Here is a 16,778-nt window from a genome sequence, read left to right as displayed (position 1 = left end):
TTATTTGTGGGTTTTTCTTTGCATACCGAACAATCTTCCTGGCAGTTGTGGCTGACGTGGTTTGGTTTCAACAGAACCCCTCATTTTCCACTTCTTGATTTGAGTTTGAACACTGCTGATTGGCATTCTCAATTCCTTGGATATCTTTTTATATCACTTTCCTGTTTTATACAGCTCAACTACCTTTTCCCGCAGATCCTTTGACAATTCATTTGCTTTCCCCATGATTCAGAATCCAAAAACGTCAGTGCAGCACTGGATGAAAGGTGCAAGGGTCTGTCAGGAGTCCAGAAACTCATTGACCTTTTATACACACACACTCATTACAAGCAAAGAGATCACAGGTGAGGATGGTTACCTTTAATAGCCATTCAAACCCCTTTGTGTCATCTTGTGTGCATGTTATCAGGCCAAAATCACCAGGGTATGTAAACTTTTGATCAGGGTAATTTGGGTAGTTTCTGTTTTGATTATGATTTAAAAAGAGTAATCACAGTTGGATAATAAATGGCTTCAACCAAACACTAACCATGAGTGAAAGAAACGTTTTGTGTTATCAATCATATTCCCTTAAAAATGGCCAAGAAATCATAAATTCTGTCAGGGTATGTAAACCTATGAGCACAACTGTATATATTATTTGTATCTGGTTGAGTAATTGCTATGGGGAGGCTGGCACCTGGCTTTGTGTGTGTTGATTGGTGGGATTCAGCTGTGCATTGGGTATTGTTCGGGTTTTTGAGAGACACACATGAACGCTCGCTTACACATTGCTATTGAACTAGGTAATTTGTTCTGGTTTATTTACCATATATTAACCAGATGTCAACCGTCCCACGCATGTTTAATGCAGCAGGGCAGCCGCTCGGGGCAGAATCATGGACCTGTCTGTGATCCTGCACTTCCAGGTCTGGGGGCGCGCATTTGTGCTGCTGGCAACCCACTCCCGCTGTGATTGGGCACAGGGGCAGCCAATCAGCATGGTCCGGCGGATGTGATGTCCCGCTGACCGCTCGGGAGCCAGGCAGAAACGTGATCTGCCTATGTAAACAAGGCAGATTGCTGTTCTGTGACAAGGGAAGGCTGTGATCCTGTATTGCTGCTAAGCAGGAACATGGATCTCTGCCTTCCCACAGTACAAGCACCCCCACACAGTAACCAAGGACTCCCTAGGAACACATTTAAACCTTTGATGCCCCTGCCCTGCCAGTGTCATTAATACAGTGACAGTGCATATTTTGTAGCACTGATAACTGTATTAGTGTCACTGGTCCCCAAAAAATGTCTAAAGTGTCAGTTAGGTGTCTGATTTGTTCACCACAATGTCATACTCCAGAATAAAGTCGCTGGTTGCCGCCATTACTAGTAAAAATAAATAAATAGAAAATACCAAAAATATATCCCATAGTTTGTAGACGCTATAGCTTTTGCGTAAACCAATCAATATACGCTTATTGGGATTTTTGTTTACCAAAAATATGTAGCAGAACACATATTGGCCTAAATTAATGAAGAAATTCGATTTTTTTTACATTTTTTATATTGGATTTGCTTTATAGCAGAAAGAAAAAAATATTGTTTTTTTCCCCTCAAAATTATCGTTTTTTTTTTGTTTATAGCGCAAACAATTAAAAAATCAAATACCACCAAAAGAAAGCTCTATTTGTGGGAAAAAAACCTCATCAATTTTATTTGGGTATAGCGTTGCAGGACCATGCAATTGTCATTTAAAGTTACACAGTGCCGTATTGCAAAAAAAATGGCCTGGTCATGAAGGGAGTAAACCTTCTGGAACTGAAGTGGTTAAACAAAAGAACAAAGTATTTTTTTCTTTTTAAATGGTGTGAGGTCCCCCTCACAGTACACACCAGACCTTTATCAGAGCATGCAGCCCAGCAGACACATGATCAAAATATTGCATGTAACATGTTAGTGAATTGAGCTCTTAGTAACTATGTAAGGTGCTAATTAACTGCTTGCTGACCAGCAGTAGTGACATTACTGCTGGCTGGCAGCTCTGTTATTCCCGGAGAATGTACCGGTACATCGCCCGCTCACAGCTGATCATGGTGCTCGGTATCAGGCCACTTTGACCAGCCCAGATACCACATGATTGCTGTCACCGATCACAGCAATCCATCACCTAGTAAACATCATTGTTTACTACTGTGTGTGATCTGTGATTGGATTGTCTACTTTCCAAAAAATTTTGGAGGATATTTGTACTGTCCTGCCATTTTAGGTCCCCAAGAAATGAGATAAGGCAATAAGTACATCGGGACTGATCAATTTTCAAATACAATGCTCAAAAAAGTTAAAAGAACACTTTTTAATCAGAGTATAGCATCATGTCAATTAAACTCCCGGGATATTGATCTAGTCAGTTAAGTAGCAGAGGGGGTTGTTAGTCAGTTTCAGCTGCTTTGGTGTTATTGAAATGAACAATAGGTGCACTAGATGGACAAAAATAAGACATCCTCCAAAACAGGAATGGTTTTACAGGTGGAGGACACTGACATGTTTCCCTACTCATCTTTTCTGACTGTTTTCACTAGTTTTGCATTTGGCTAGGGTCATTGTCACTACTGTTAGCATGAGGAGATACCTGGACCCCTATAGAGGTTGCACAGGCAGTCCAACTCCTCCAGGATGGCAAATCAATAAATGCCATTGCCAGAAGGTTTGCTGTGTTTCCCAGCACAGTCTCAAGAGCATGGAGGACATTCCAGGAGACAGGCTGTACACCCTAGGAGAGCTGGACAGGACCGTAGAAGGTCCTTAACCCATCAGCAGGACCACTATCTTCTCCTTTGTGCAAGGAGGAACAGGATGAACACTGCCAGAGCCCTACAAAATGACCTCCAGCAGGCCACTGGTGTGAATATCTCTGACTAAACAATCAGAAACAGACTTCATGAGCGTGGCCTGAGGGTCCCATGTGCTCCCCTGGTGCCTTGTGCTTTTCACAGATGAGAACAGGTTCACCCTGAGCACATATGACAGACGTGAAGGGGTCTGGAGAAGACCTGGAGAGCAATATGCTGCCTGTAACATTGTTCAGCATGACCGGTTTGGTGATGGGTCAGTGATGGTCTGGGGAGGCATATCCATGGAGGGATGCAAAGACCTCTAAAGACTAGACAATGGCACCTTGACTGCCATTGTGCATCGGGATGAAATCCGTGGACCCACTGTCAGACCCTATGCTGATGCAGTGGGTCCTGGGTTCCTCCTGATGCATGACAATGCCCTGTCTCATATGGCGAGAGTATGCAGCCAGAGTGAATGATTTGATACCATTGAATGGCCCCGACGCTTGTCTGACCTAAATCCAATAGAACACCTCAGGGACACCTATGTTTCGGTCCATCCAACGCTGCCAGGTTATAGGTCTGTTTCAGGAGCTCAGTGATGCCCTGGTCCAGATCTGGGAGGAAATACCCTAGGACACCATCCGTCGACTCATTAGGAGCACATGCCCCAACGTTGTCAGGCATGCATACAAGCACGTCGGGGCCATACAAACTACAGAGTACCATTTTGAGTTGCTGCAATGAAATTTCAGCAAAATGGACTATCCTGCTGCATCATTTTTTCACTTTGATTTTCAAGGTGTCTTTGAATTCAGCCCTCTGTAGGTTGATACTTTTAATTTCCATCAAACGATGTGGCATCCTTTCAGTCCTAACACATTACCCGGTCCATATCAGTATAGATATCTAGCATGATATTTTTCCCCCATTGAGATCTAATATGTTTTCAAAATGTTTTTCATTTTTTTTTTTTTTTTTATACATCAGTGTGCAGCACGCCATTTGCTCTCGTCAACATATTTGTGGCATAACTTACGTCCACGTCAACTTGAGTCCCATCTCCTTATCGCCACCATTTCCCTGTTGGCAGTGCTGCTTTCTCATCACATGCATTTCTTTTTCTTCTTCATTATTCTTTATTTATTTAATTAATCTATTATATCACAAATAATCACATTTCACTTCATTTTTTTGAGCAGTGTATATATCCTGTAGTTTGTAGACTCTATAACTTTTTAACAGACTAAATAATATATATACTGATTTGGGTTATTTTTACAGAAGAAATGTAATAGACTATATTATGACCTGAATTTATGAAGAATTATTTGTTTGCTTAATTTTAAAACAGAAACCAAGAAAAACATGTTTTTTTAAATGTTCTGCATTTTTTTATTTTGTTTATATAGCAAGAAATAAAAAAACTCAGTGGTGATTAACCGGTTCCCAACCAGCGCACGCCGATGTACGTCGGCAGAATAGCACCACGGGCAGGCATATTGGCATACAGGTACGTCCAATCTTTAATGCCGCCCTGGCATTGCGAGAGCGCCGCCGGCGGCGCGCTCGCGTGCTGGTCCCGACCCCCATGAGTCCGGTCGCTGATCCCGCGGACTTGATCGCCGCGGGCATACCACGATTGTCTCACGGGGCGGCTGAACGAGGAAATGCCATTGTAAACAGCATTTCCCCATTCTGCCTAGCAACTAGTGACGCTGATCTCTGCTCCATGTGATTGGAGCAGAGATCAGTGTTCACTAAATTAAAGCCCAGCCCCCAACAGTTAGTAACACACCCCTAGGAACACTTAACCCCTATGCTGCCACCCACTGGTTAACTCCTTCACTGCCAGTGTCATTTACACAGGAATCACAGCATTTATATAGCAGTGATTGCTGTATAAATGACAATGGTCCCAAAAACGTGTCAAAAATGTCCGATGTGTCCACCATAATGTCATAGTTACAATAAAAATCGCTGATCACCGCCATTACTAGTAAAAAAAAAAATATTAATAAAAATGCAATAAAACTATCCCCTATTTTGTAAACGCTATAACTTTTGCGCAAACCAATCAATATTCGCTTATTGCGATTTTTTTTTAAACAAAAATATGTAGAAGAATACATATCAGCCTAAACTGAGGGAAATTTTATTTTTTTTTATATATTTTTGGGGGATATTTATTATAACAAAAAGGAAAAAAGGATGCGTTTTTTTCAAAATTGTCGCTCTATTTTTGTTTATAGCACAAAAAATAAAAACCGCAGGGGTGATCAAATACCACCAAAATAAAGCTCTATTTGTGGTAAAAAAAGGACATCAATTTTGTTTGGGAGCCACGCCGCACGACCGCAATTGTCAGTTAAAGCGACGCAGTGCCGAATCGCAAAAAGTGTTCTGGTCTTTGACCAGCAAAATGGTCCGGGGCTGAAGTGGTTAAATACCACCAAAAGAAAGCTCTATTTGTGTGATAAAAATTATATAGATTTAATGTGGGTACAGTGTTGTATAACTCAGCAATTGGCAGTTAAAGTAGCACAGTGCTGAATAGCAAAAAATGGTCTGGTCATGAAGGGGTAAAACCTTCTGGAGGTTAAGTGGTTAACACTATGGGCACTGAAAATTGCAAACAAAACGTTTGCATTCTAATGGCTAATGCAATATTTTGGATGGCGTTTATATAGGTTACCACTTTGAGAACTAGTGGCATCTGTCAGTGTCAGTAAAATGCAGCTCAGCACATTACCCCCACCCCCCCCACCCCCTCCTCTATGTGTTTAATTCCAACACCCACAATACTGCTTTTTGTGTCCTCCAGCGCAGGAATTTAGGACACTGAAACTTTGTGTGTTTCCACCAAAAATAAGTAATGTCATTGTTTCAAAGATCTGATATGCTCTACTGAAATGTCACAGACGTATTCTGCCGTCTCCATATTGAAGATGGATTCTCCTCTGGGTACGTGTTGGTGTCAACAGGATAATATTACACATTAGGATGTGGTAGAGGTCTGTTAGGAATTTGCACTTTGATTCATTAAAATTAATAGATGAGTACGAGCTGTTTGAATAAGTGAGAAGAGACAGTGTGCTAATAACACCATCAAACAAGACTGTATAAAGAGGTCACCTAGGAAGGATATATACAGTGTATGTATTTTGTATAGGTCCTGTATGTGATGAGTTGTAAGAGGATCACATTCTTTTGTTGGGTGCTGTAACTTGTGCATTGCACAGTCTCACATACTCCAGATACAGACACCAGGCTTTCCTTAGCTACTCTGATAAGCAAATGAAACCAATTACCTTCTATAGGAATATCTTTCCATCCATATGGTGCTAGCTTCTGGGTGAGGTTTTTTGTAGTCTTTGTCGTTAAATGACGGTCCCACATGAGTACCGGGGTGTCAAAGTTGAATATCTTTCTGAAAGAAGATTTCTGCACTCGAGTACGTAGATTGTCAGGGCAGGCTGAGGCAGGGTGCTGAGTCTGAAAAAAGTAGAGAATTACATACAGTTCATTCGAACATATGTTCATTGCGTTCAACTGAGATCCTCAGAAACCACTAAATTTTGTGCAAGATAATATTTTTCTTCATAAATTACAGTATGTAGGACACTGCTATCTTTGCCTGCCATGCTATTTTACAATATCTTAAGCCTCGTACACATGTTTGGATTGTTGGCCAACAAAGCATCCGGCTTTTGTCCGAAGGTCTTTCACACGGGGCGGATCAGTGATGATCCACCCCGTGGATACCCGCTTGCTCAGCATGGATCGGTGGAGCAGGAAGATGACAAGTCCGTCTCTGCACTCTGTGCAGGGACGGACCTGTCAGAGTGATGGTCTCCCCTATGGGAGATCAGATGACGACGGACCACACAGTCCATCGTCACCCGATCCGATGATGGATGGAAAAATAGTTTTTTCCTCCGTCACACTTTTTCGGATCTGAGCGGGTAGGATGTCAGCGGATAGGGCATAGAGGTCTATGGAGCATCCATTCAGTCCGCCTGAAAAACTGACAGGCGGACATGAACGGATCGGCCGTGTGAAAGAGGCCTAACAGTACACAATTGTCAGCCAACAAACACAAACGTAGTGACGTACAACGTGGAATTTCAGCTTGAGTGCCACCCTTTGGGCGCCTTCTGCTAATGTCGTGTTTGGTGAGCACTGATTCCGAGCACTTGCGTTTGTACTTTGCACTTTTGTGTGATAGATTTGTGTACACACGATAGGAAAATCTGATAACATACCGTTGTCCGCCGAAAATTAAAGCTGCGTACACACGATCAGAATTTCTGACAGACAAATATTCGATGGCAGGTTTTAAAATTTTCTGCGGACAAATGTCTGTTGTTGGATATTCCAATCGTGTGTACACAAGTCCGTGGGACAAAAGTCCAAAGTACAAACACGCATGCTCAGAAGCAAGGAGGAGCCAGAAGCGGTCGGTCATGTAAACTAGCATTTATAATGGAGAATTAACATTCGTGACGTGGCAAATTATGAAATCTCCAAATGCAGCGCACATTCTATTCTTCTTTAATGGGATAATAATGAAGCTGCTTTTCTGGTGATACTGAATGGAGTTATTGCAAACATTTTTTTTTTCTAGTGATATCAAGAATAATATTTTTATGTTTTATTTTTTATTTTTATTTGTGCAAGTTACCACAACACCATTATCCTGTAGTTTTTAAGATCAAAGATACAACTATGATGGTGTCCCTTGTCAATTTTACATTGTATTTTTTTAAATGTAACTGCCTACTGCCAAACTGTCATTTGAAGTAAAACACATAGCCAAGTATTATTCTCCACTATTTTTTTATTGTGCATTAAAAAAAGAAAACAAGTCAAATTAGACATGCTATCTGCCAATAGAACTTAACTAAAAAGTGCATTCTATGCATCCAAAAATATAGAAAATATATCAAATCATTATTCAACCAAAAAAATTATGTCAAAGCAATAACTCCAAGACCAATAATAAATAACACGTTATCTCCTCCGATTCCACAGCATGTCTGGTTGATGAACAGCCATTCAGAAACAAACTGAAAAGCATAAAATGAAAAGCGCTAAATGAAAAGCGCTAAATGCAAAGTGCGAAAAGAAAAGCACGAATCAACACTCACCAAATTTCTACTAACACAAAATTATCAGGAGCCGAAAGGGTGGCGCTAAGGAGCCGAAAAACCACGTAGTACGTATAGTACATCACTACGTTCGTAATTGCCGGCCACAATTGTGTGGCCGTGTGTATGCGAGACAAGTTTGGGCCAACGCCCTTCGGACAAAATTCCACGCTTCTGATCGTGTGTACGGGGCTTTACTAGCCTGCCATCCAACATTTGTTGGTGGAAAGTAAGTTGCACAACAATTGTCTGGTGGAGCGTACTCACAGTCGGATTTTAGGCACTCTGTTATGAACAATCCGATCGTGTGTACGAGGCTTTAGAGCAGATATTGTATGAGGTGCTAAGCCTGGTACACACGTAAAGCTGACACATGTAAAAATGGACAGATCGCCATACAAACACACGTGATGTTAGTGCGGCTATCACCCCCCTGTACCTTTGTGTTCTGGCAGGGGGACTTCCCCTTGCCAGAACACACTAATCAGATGCTGGTTTTCCAGCATGTTTCTTCGAAAAAAGCCATTGTTAGACCAGCTTCTGTCAGAAAGACAGCTGTACACATTAACTGAATGTTGGCTGGCTACTTTTTAACTGGTCGATATTTGGCCTGTGTGTACCCAGTCTCAGGAATCAAATTATTTGAAGTCTAAAGCTGCCTATATGCATATTAAATTTCAGCTGATACCTGCTGAATCGGCTGAAATACTTTCCCTGGGTGTCCCTGTCTGCCTCACTAGACTCAACAAAAGCTGATTTTTTAAATTTACTTTTAAAGAAGAAGCCATACGGAACATTCTTGGCCAAACAGCCAAGAGTGCATTTTACCAAGTTCAGTTTACAAGATTTCTGGCAGGATCGACGGGTTTTTGCACTTATCAAACAAATATAACAATATACTTTCAAGGTCCATTCACACTTGTGCTTTGTGACAACGCAAGCTTTAACATGTGCTACCACAATGTAGAGCAGTGCACCTACTCTATGTGCCAATCACTGTCAATGGCACCACACTGCACTGTACAGTAGAGCGCAATTCGCTGTAGTGCACCACAATGCATATACTGTGTGTTAGGTTGTGCTGCTTTGTTAAAAGTAGATTATGGTGGGCTAGCAGCCCATTCATAACAAGCAAGCTGCATTAAGTCACTGCATGTTAACACATGTGCATTAACGCACCGCAACAGACTGCTTAAATGTGAATTGGCCTTCTATTGTATATTTAACAAACCCAGAAGGAGCAAAAAAAAAAAATAAGTTTACTTTTAGGGGTTACATATACTAACATTTTAAGAACCTATCGTGTGAGTTTTTGGTTTTACGTGAACTTACACTAGCGTTTTTTTAAAGCGATTTCGTGCCGTTTTTAATGGCATTTTGCCACCATTTTGTGCAGGGCAAGAGGTCACCAATGTAAAAAGAAGAAAAAACGCCCAAATCTGCCTAAAAAAAAAAAAAGTTCCAGAACTTGTTTGAGCTTCAGGCGTTTCTGAGCTTCTGGCTTCAGGCATTTTGGAGTGGAGATGTAAACCATCTCCATAGAGAATAATTGATTTTTTCCCCTCCAGCATTTTGTAGCTTCAGGCTACAAAAAGCCCAGTGTGAATGGGGCCTTAGAGTTTTACTTACATAGGATCTTTTGTACCCTACAGGTGGGCACATATATGTCAACCCCTTAGAATGTCCATGGATTTGAATAGTAGTTGAATAGGACATTCAGAGGCAATCTAAACCCTCTCAGGAAGAAAGGACTGCAAAGTGGGGCACAGTCCAGCAAACTCAACTTACCTCCATGGAAATGGGAGACGGCGGCGTGAGAGTTGGTGCTGGCTTCTCATAGGGAAGAACAATAGTGAGCAGAGCAGGTTTGCTAATCAGTTCTCCCAATAGATTCTCCCATTATGCACCACTGACATTAGGCTGTAACCTAATGCGGATTTGATAATTTCACCTATTTTCTGTGGAAAGCTTTAAAGCCATGACACCACACTTATTTCTGTGATAAATGTCAGATTAATAGTCAATTTGCCAAAAAATGCAGATGTTGGAGACTGATGGTCACAGATGTTCTGAATCACTGGGCCAGAAGTGCTGGGATGTCTGAAAGTGTATATAATTTCCAATGTCCAAAATTAATTGTGCATGTAATTCAACCTGGCTGAATAGATGAAACAATTATATCACTAGAGTGTTCCAGATGCATGTAGAAAAAATGTAATGTCTGTCCAGAAAATCATGTAAAAATATTTATGTCTGGATGTACTCTAAGTAGTAATTGGAGGATGTTTGGAGAACAGACAAATATCCCATTATATCCCAGTTGGCAGTGGAAAATTAACAATTTTGTATCTTCAAGCCAGATATATGATGTTACATTTTAATACAGCAAGGAGGTGAAAAATCACAATTGTGTGGCTGGACACTGCAGATAATTGTTAACATTGGCTGTGCCACAAAGAGTTAGAAGTGTTTCTAAACCCTGACAATAAACTTCCTGTATTTGCTCCATTTTAGTCTGTTAACTATATCATTGAAGCATTTTGTTATATCTGTTCGGTAAGACAAAAAATACCTGTTGATTCTGTTAGAAACTTTGTAAGGTTACAACTTCCTGTGAACTTGACTCATTTTACAGAGACGAGTACAGGAAACACTTTCCGTAGTCCCACTGCACTTTTTGTCCTAGGGTGAAAACGCTGCACTCCTAGGGCGATATGTATGTTGAGTGCCCGTTGTCACTCCAGGCCAGAAAGTGTGTTACTGGCAGGATTACCAAGTGAAAACAAAGAAAAATTGTCATCCAGGGTGGCAACAAAGAGATGTTCTCTCTGGAAGGAGGGTAAATCTGCCAGGTCTGCAGACCAACACTTAAAGTGAGTGTAAAGGACCACCTTGTAAAAGAACCCATTCAGTTGAACTTTTTGGCGCCCGCCCACAGTCAAATGAAGGAGGGACGGTGCGGCTCTCGTTCTGGATGGACGTCGTATGAAGGAACAATGAGTGCCTGCATTGCTAGGATACAGTATGACCCCGATCTCTGTAAAGAGCTGTTGCTCTTTAACCATGTGATCGGCTGTGCCCAATCACAGGCGGTCACTTGTAAATACGGAAATGCAGGTAATCGGCTCACATCGCCTCACACTGATTGTTTGGAAAAGAGAGCCGGCATTGCCTCACAGGAGACACTGAGACATGTAATCAGGGTATTGATGATCAGTGCCTTGGTTACAATAAAGCTCCACCAGTGCCAGCAATCAGTGCCCACAAGTGCCACCAATCACTGCCTGTTAGTGATGAAGTCAGTGCTGGCTATCAGTGCCACCTATCAGTGCCCACCAGTGCTGTCTATAAGTGCTCATCAGTGCCACCCATCAGTACCCATAAGTGCGGCATATTATTGCCTCCTCATCAGTGCCACCTACTCAGTGCCGATAAGTGCCACCTCATCAGTGCCTATAAGTGCCACCTCATCAGTGCCCATCAGTGAAGCTTATCAGTGCCACCTCATCAGCACACATCAGCGAAGGAGAAAAATTACAGAAGTGACAGAAACTAAGAAAAACTTTTTTTCTTTGCAATTTTTTTATTTTTTTTTGTAAAAAATAAAAAACCCAGCAGTGATGAAAATTATAAAAATTTCACATGGTTACAGTGTAGCATGACGACGCAATTGTCATTCAAAGTGTGACAGTGCTGAAAGCTGAAAACTGGCCTGGGCAGGAGGGGGGTGAAAGTGCCCTGTAGGCAAGTGGTTAAAATAGAAATTAAATACAAAAATGTTTTGAAAATATAGATATAAAAAAAAAAAGGAAAAAAGGTATTTATAATGTTTTTTGTTATAAGTGATCACATTCCCTCTGTTCTCAGATACATAGGAGCTGAGGGAGGAGAAGAAGCAGCAGGACACAGAACCCCCCAGTGAATGGCTGTTCAGCTGGGGTGTGTCAGGACAAGTCTGATCATTGGAGGAGAGCACACTAAGTTCCCAGCATAGCTAAAGAATTGACCACGGTGTGTTCTCCTGCTTAGTGTGGCCAATTTTTAGTAGGAAAGCAGAGGGACTGGCAGGAACACCAGGGATGTCACATAAAGGAAGCAATACAAAGAGAACAGTGTTGGGGTAACAAAACGCTTTAAGCCAAAGAACTCTCCAAAACACTACCGCTGATATGGAGAGCTTGAAAAGTAATGGTGCCACATCAATGGATGAGTCACACACGTACTTGCAGGCCTGGCCTCTTCACCCACCAGCTCCACATAAATCAGAGACATCTGCTCCTTACCCAGACCATAGCGTAAGAGTTTTGCCCATTCACTATGTGTCTCTGATATAAGGGTTGTGGCCAAAACTAGCCTTAGTGCCAAGCCAGCAATCATAAACATACTACGGGCCACCAATTCCGCCTTCCTATCCACAGAATCCTTAGTGAGGAGATTTGCACAGAGAGGGGATGGTCCAAGCCAGGGAAGCACCTTGCAAAAAATCATAAGAAAAAAAGAAGACCTAAATTATATCGAAAAGATAAAAAATGAGAAAGGAGAAATGGTAAATAAGACAACAGATGTTGTATTGGCCTTCCAATCAAATTATAGCGCACTTTATGCAATAAGAAACCAAGAGACACAAGAAGAAAAAGAATTAAGACAAATAAACATGTAAGATTACCTAATGAAGGTCCAATTACCAAAAATACAAGTTGAACAATTGACAGAGTTGGAAAAACCAATCACGCAAGATGAAATTAAAATGGTGATAAAAGAAACCCCTGCAGGCAAAAGCCCAGGTCCAGATGGGTTCACGTTCAAATACTATAAAACATTTCAAAACCAACTGATCCCAAAGCTGTGCGACTAATTTAATAAGTTAGGGGCAGAGGAAGAAACAAGGCCAGAGTCACCATTAGCTCATTTCACAATAATACCCAAAGAAGGAAAAGACAAAACCATCTCCGCCAATTATAGGCCTATAGCCTTATTAAATGCTGATACGAAAATCTACGTGAAAATCAAGGAGATTGAAAAAAAATGATACCAATGTGGATGGACCAAACAGGGTTTGTACCTGGCAGAGAGGGCAGAGGCAATAGCATAAAAATAGTGTTAATGTTGCGAAAAGGGGAAAATAAGGGATCCCCAGTTCTACTCCTGTCAATTGATGCAGAAAAAGCTTTTGACAGGGTAGACTGGGGACTCATAATGGATACTCTCCAACATTTGGGACTTGGACCTAAAATTATGCGATGGATCAAAAATCTGTACAATCGGCCAACAGCTATGGTTAAATTCAATGGGAAACTGTCACCGTCTTTCGAAATGTATAATGGAATGAGACAGGGGTGCTCACTCTCGCCACTCCTATGTGTGTTATCGATGGAACCATTCCTAGCAACCTTACAGAATAACCAAGACATAGGAGGGGCGAAGGTGGGTGATGAGGAATATAAAATCGTGTCATACACGGACGATGTCCTTATGTATGTAACCAACCCAAGGGTGAGGCTGCCAAACATAATTAAAGAGATAAACAAATATGGTGAACTCTCAAATTTTAAAATAAAGCGCATCAAAACAGAAATATTAAATATAGGAGTAGGGAAAAATTAAGAAATTGTATTACAAAGGGAATTTCCATTCACATGGGTGAAAAAAGAGTTACCATATCTAGGAATTAAATTGACACCTACCGCCAAGAAGTTATACCTGACAAATTAAATCCCATTACTAAATGAGATCAAAGCGGAATTAAGGAGGGGCTCACTGCAATCTATATCATGGATAGGAAGGATAAATATGCTTAAAATGGTGATCCTTCCCAAAATAATATATAAATTCCAAATGTTACCAATAGATATACCACAGAGTTTTTTCAACAATAACAACAGTAAAAACAATGATGATAAAATACGTATGCTAAAATAAAAAAACAAGAGTAAAATTTGCAATAATCACTAGGTAAAAAAACACAGAGGTCTAGCAACCCCAGATATAAATAGATATTATAAGTTAGTAATCATTTCACGGATGGTAGAATGGGTTAATAAAAGAAAAAAAAAGAAAAAAGTGGATTAAGATTGAAAATATGTTAAAGTGGATGTAAACCCACTCTCATCCTTTCTAAACTACTGCGATATTGGTTATCTAGAAGGATATACATGCCTCCTGCATGCATACTTATCTGTCAAATGTCTCTCCTCTGCCTGCTACGAGACTCGAAAAACTGCAGATTTTGTGGGTGGGTCTGTTTTCCAGGGCTCAGTGGGTGGAGTCGTGATGTCAGTAGACTCCCCACCCACCTCTACACTCCCCTTATCAACATGCATTTTCTCCTGTGTATTTCTTACACTGAACTTCTGCTATGATCACTAACATCCAGTCAAAACCCAGAAAAGTCCCCACATGACTTCAGCATGCCAAATCATGCTGAGGTGTGGAACAACCAATCCTTGCAGAGCTGCTGAAGAAAGGAGTGGGGTTGGGAATTAAAATATAAAGTATGTCTTAGGCTAGTGCACGAGATATGTAAATCACCTGTCACTCACAGCAGGGGGGAGGATTTGAGGAAGTTTTTCTCTGTTTGTCAAGATTTATCTCAGTGAACAATAAAAAGAGGATTGCTCAGAGCTGGATTAACTCTTTGTGGCAAGACTGGGCTCAAATGATAGGACATCTTATACTCTACATTATGACATAAAAAAAATGTGGGTACCACGTAAGCAGAGATAACTAGACTTGGAGGGACATGATTTGACTATAAACGCATTTAAAATCTGGGATACACTATACAGACAAAAAAGATGGGCATATAACTCACCATTAATTGCACTTTCTGGAACAAATTTGTTTTGCCCAGGAAAGGGAACACTTTTAGGTGATAGAATGGGGAACGCACAAATAAGGGATATCACTATACACGGGAAGATGAGAACACTATCGGAAATAAAGGAAATAAATGGATGGAAGAAAAGCCTTCCATCAAAACATTTGGTAAATACAATACCCCAACCAATTAGAGATGGGAAGAATTTCGCCCCATTGGAAAAACTCTGTGGGGCCAGGACCGTACAAAAGGCAGTCTATCTCCCTAGGAGGAAGCATATACCATTCCAAAACCAGCCGCTGTATTATTTCATGCCATACACAGAGTGGTGCACTGACGCACCTGGTACATGTGAGTACCCCATTGAGGGATTGTTCTTATTTGTTTAATAAAACGTTTATACCGATATCACACTATGGAGGCTTTTTATTTCCCATTATTCCTGTGATACTGTGATGGAAGCCCAGGATCCTGTCACCATTACAGAACTCAGGGGTGGCTCACAATCGTGTATTGACTGAGCGTAACTGCTAAGTCACACGATCCAAGGTGAGCATTCAATACCTAGGGGGCCACTGGAATAAGAGCACAAATGCATGATCTGCAACACCTGTCAACCATTTCTAGACCCATGGATTTATAAGCATGTCAGCAGTGCTAGTACTGGATACCACGCATATGCACTTTTTTCAACAGTCACAGCATTGTTTATAAAAAGACTTGTTTTTTTGCACAATAGCACTTTTTTCTATTTAAAGTGGGACTAGTGTTGTTCCCTATATACCACCAGACACTTATATCTGTGTTACAAAGCACTTCGATGCACGTGAGCACTTTATTAATTTTATTAATGTTTTAATTGACATATTTATTGTTTTATTTTTGTCATATCACATTTATGCCACTTATGTCACTTACGTCACATTAACACTACATGTGTTTGTTTTAATTTTCAGCACACATTTATTGTGTAACATCAATGCAAAGTTGTCACCATTATGCAATGGTACTATTTACCTTGGCTTTTGTCACCAACTTTGGCAATGCTGTTTCCTCCTTAATATCACTTTTCCTGAAAGGAACAGATTTGTATGTCTTAGGATTGTACTGATTACAATGAAATAGTGTCAGACAAAGAATTGATCTGGCTTTGGAATCTCACCTTTCCTCCTTGGCCTGGTTATCTGGAGAATCCAGGCTTCCATTTAATTTTTTTAAAACTTTAGAAGGACCAGGGCCTTGCCAGAAATCACTGCAAAACATAAAAACATTTTTTAATTATCAATCAACAATTTGTAATAGGAATGATGAACGTTATAATAATTTCAACAATATGTTTATCATGAAACAACGCTATTATATTGTCTGAAAACATTTTTTTGTACCCCTGCTCTACTCTGATGTTGATAGCCAAGAAAATGTTCTGACCTGCATAATTGTTTCAGTTTACTGTACCGAAGAGTATCAGCATGACAAGCAAGCAACTAGCATTTTCAAAATGAAGACATAAATGGCAGCCTCCGATACTTCTTTTAGAATATTTTTACTTTAAGCACATCAGACTTGTCAGGTATTGAGTTCCAATTTAAATTGTATGTGCATTTGAGTCTGGCATTATCCCAGTGTGTCTAGCTAGTACAATAATATGTGAAAAGTATTGACATTGCCCACATTTCTGACATTATCAGTGTCACATTCTGCTGGCCTTGAGGAAATGATATGTCAATATATCTGGGCCCTGTAAAAAGATAAAAGGTGGCAGGCCTGGCAAGACACAGGGAACTGGCAAGGGGCTTGGTAGACGCATGTTGTGGGGTAACTTAAGAGGGGACATCAAGACTTAGATGTGTGACATTTGCAAGAGAGAGGAATGAGAAGGGGGTGAGTTATGAAACCCATCTGTTAGGGATTCTGTTCTGCTGTGTGTCTACAAGCTGGATTAAACGAAGGGGGAACAGGTGGCGGACTGGGCTGATGGCTGGTGCGCTGAGGATATGGATA

The 16,778-nt window shown here is 40.8% G+C and overlaps 1 protein-coding gene across 2 annotated transcripts in view; it reads right to left on the bottom strand.

The window, feature by feature from the left end:
• The window catches only part of ST6GALNAC2 (ST6 N-acetylgalactosaminide alpha-2,6-sialyltransferase 2), a 122,057-nt gene that overhangs the window by 35,746 nt on the left and 69,533 nt on the right, over window positions 1–16,778 (bottom strand). For both annotated transcript variants that reach the window (XM_077459295.1, XM_077459296.1), the window contains exons 3-5: window positions 15,940–16,029; window positions 15,795–15,849; window positions 6,122–6,305 (exon numbers count right to left, since the gene is read on the bottom strand). In XM_077459295.1, coding sequence (XP_077315421.1) covers window positions 6,122–6,305; window positions 15,795–15,849; window positions 15,940–16,029 — 329 coding nt within the window. The remainder of the gene's footprint in view (window positions 1–6,121; window positions 6,306–15,794; window positions 15,850–15,939; window positions 16,030–16,778) is intronic.

The sequence above is a fragment of the Lithobates pipiens genome, unplaced genomic scaffold, assembly GCF_037356315.1.
Source record: "Lithobates pipiens isolate NorthernLeopardFrog02 unplaced genomic scaffold, aLitPip1_a1.2 Scaffold_28, whole genome shotgun sequence".
NCBI classification, from domain to species: domain Eukaryota; kingdom Metazoa; phylum Chordata; class Amphibia; order Anura; family Ranidae; genus Lithobates; species Lithobates pipiens.
This window is presented reverse-complemented; position numbering and strand designations above follow the sequence as displayed.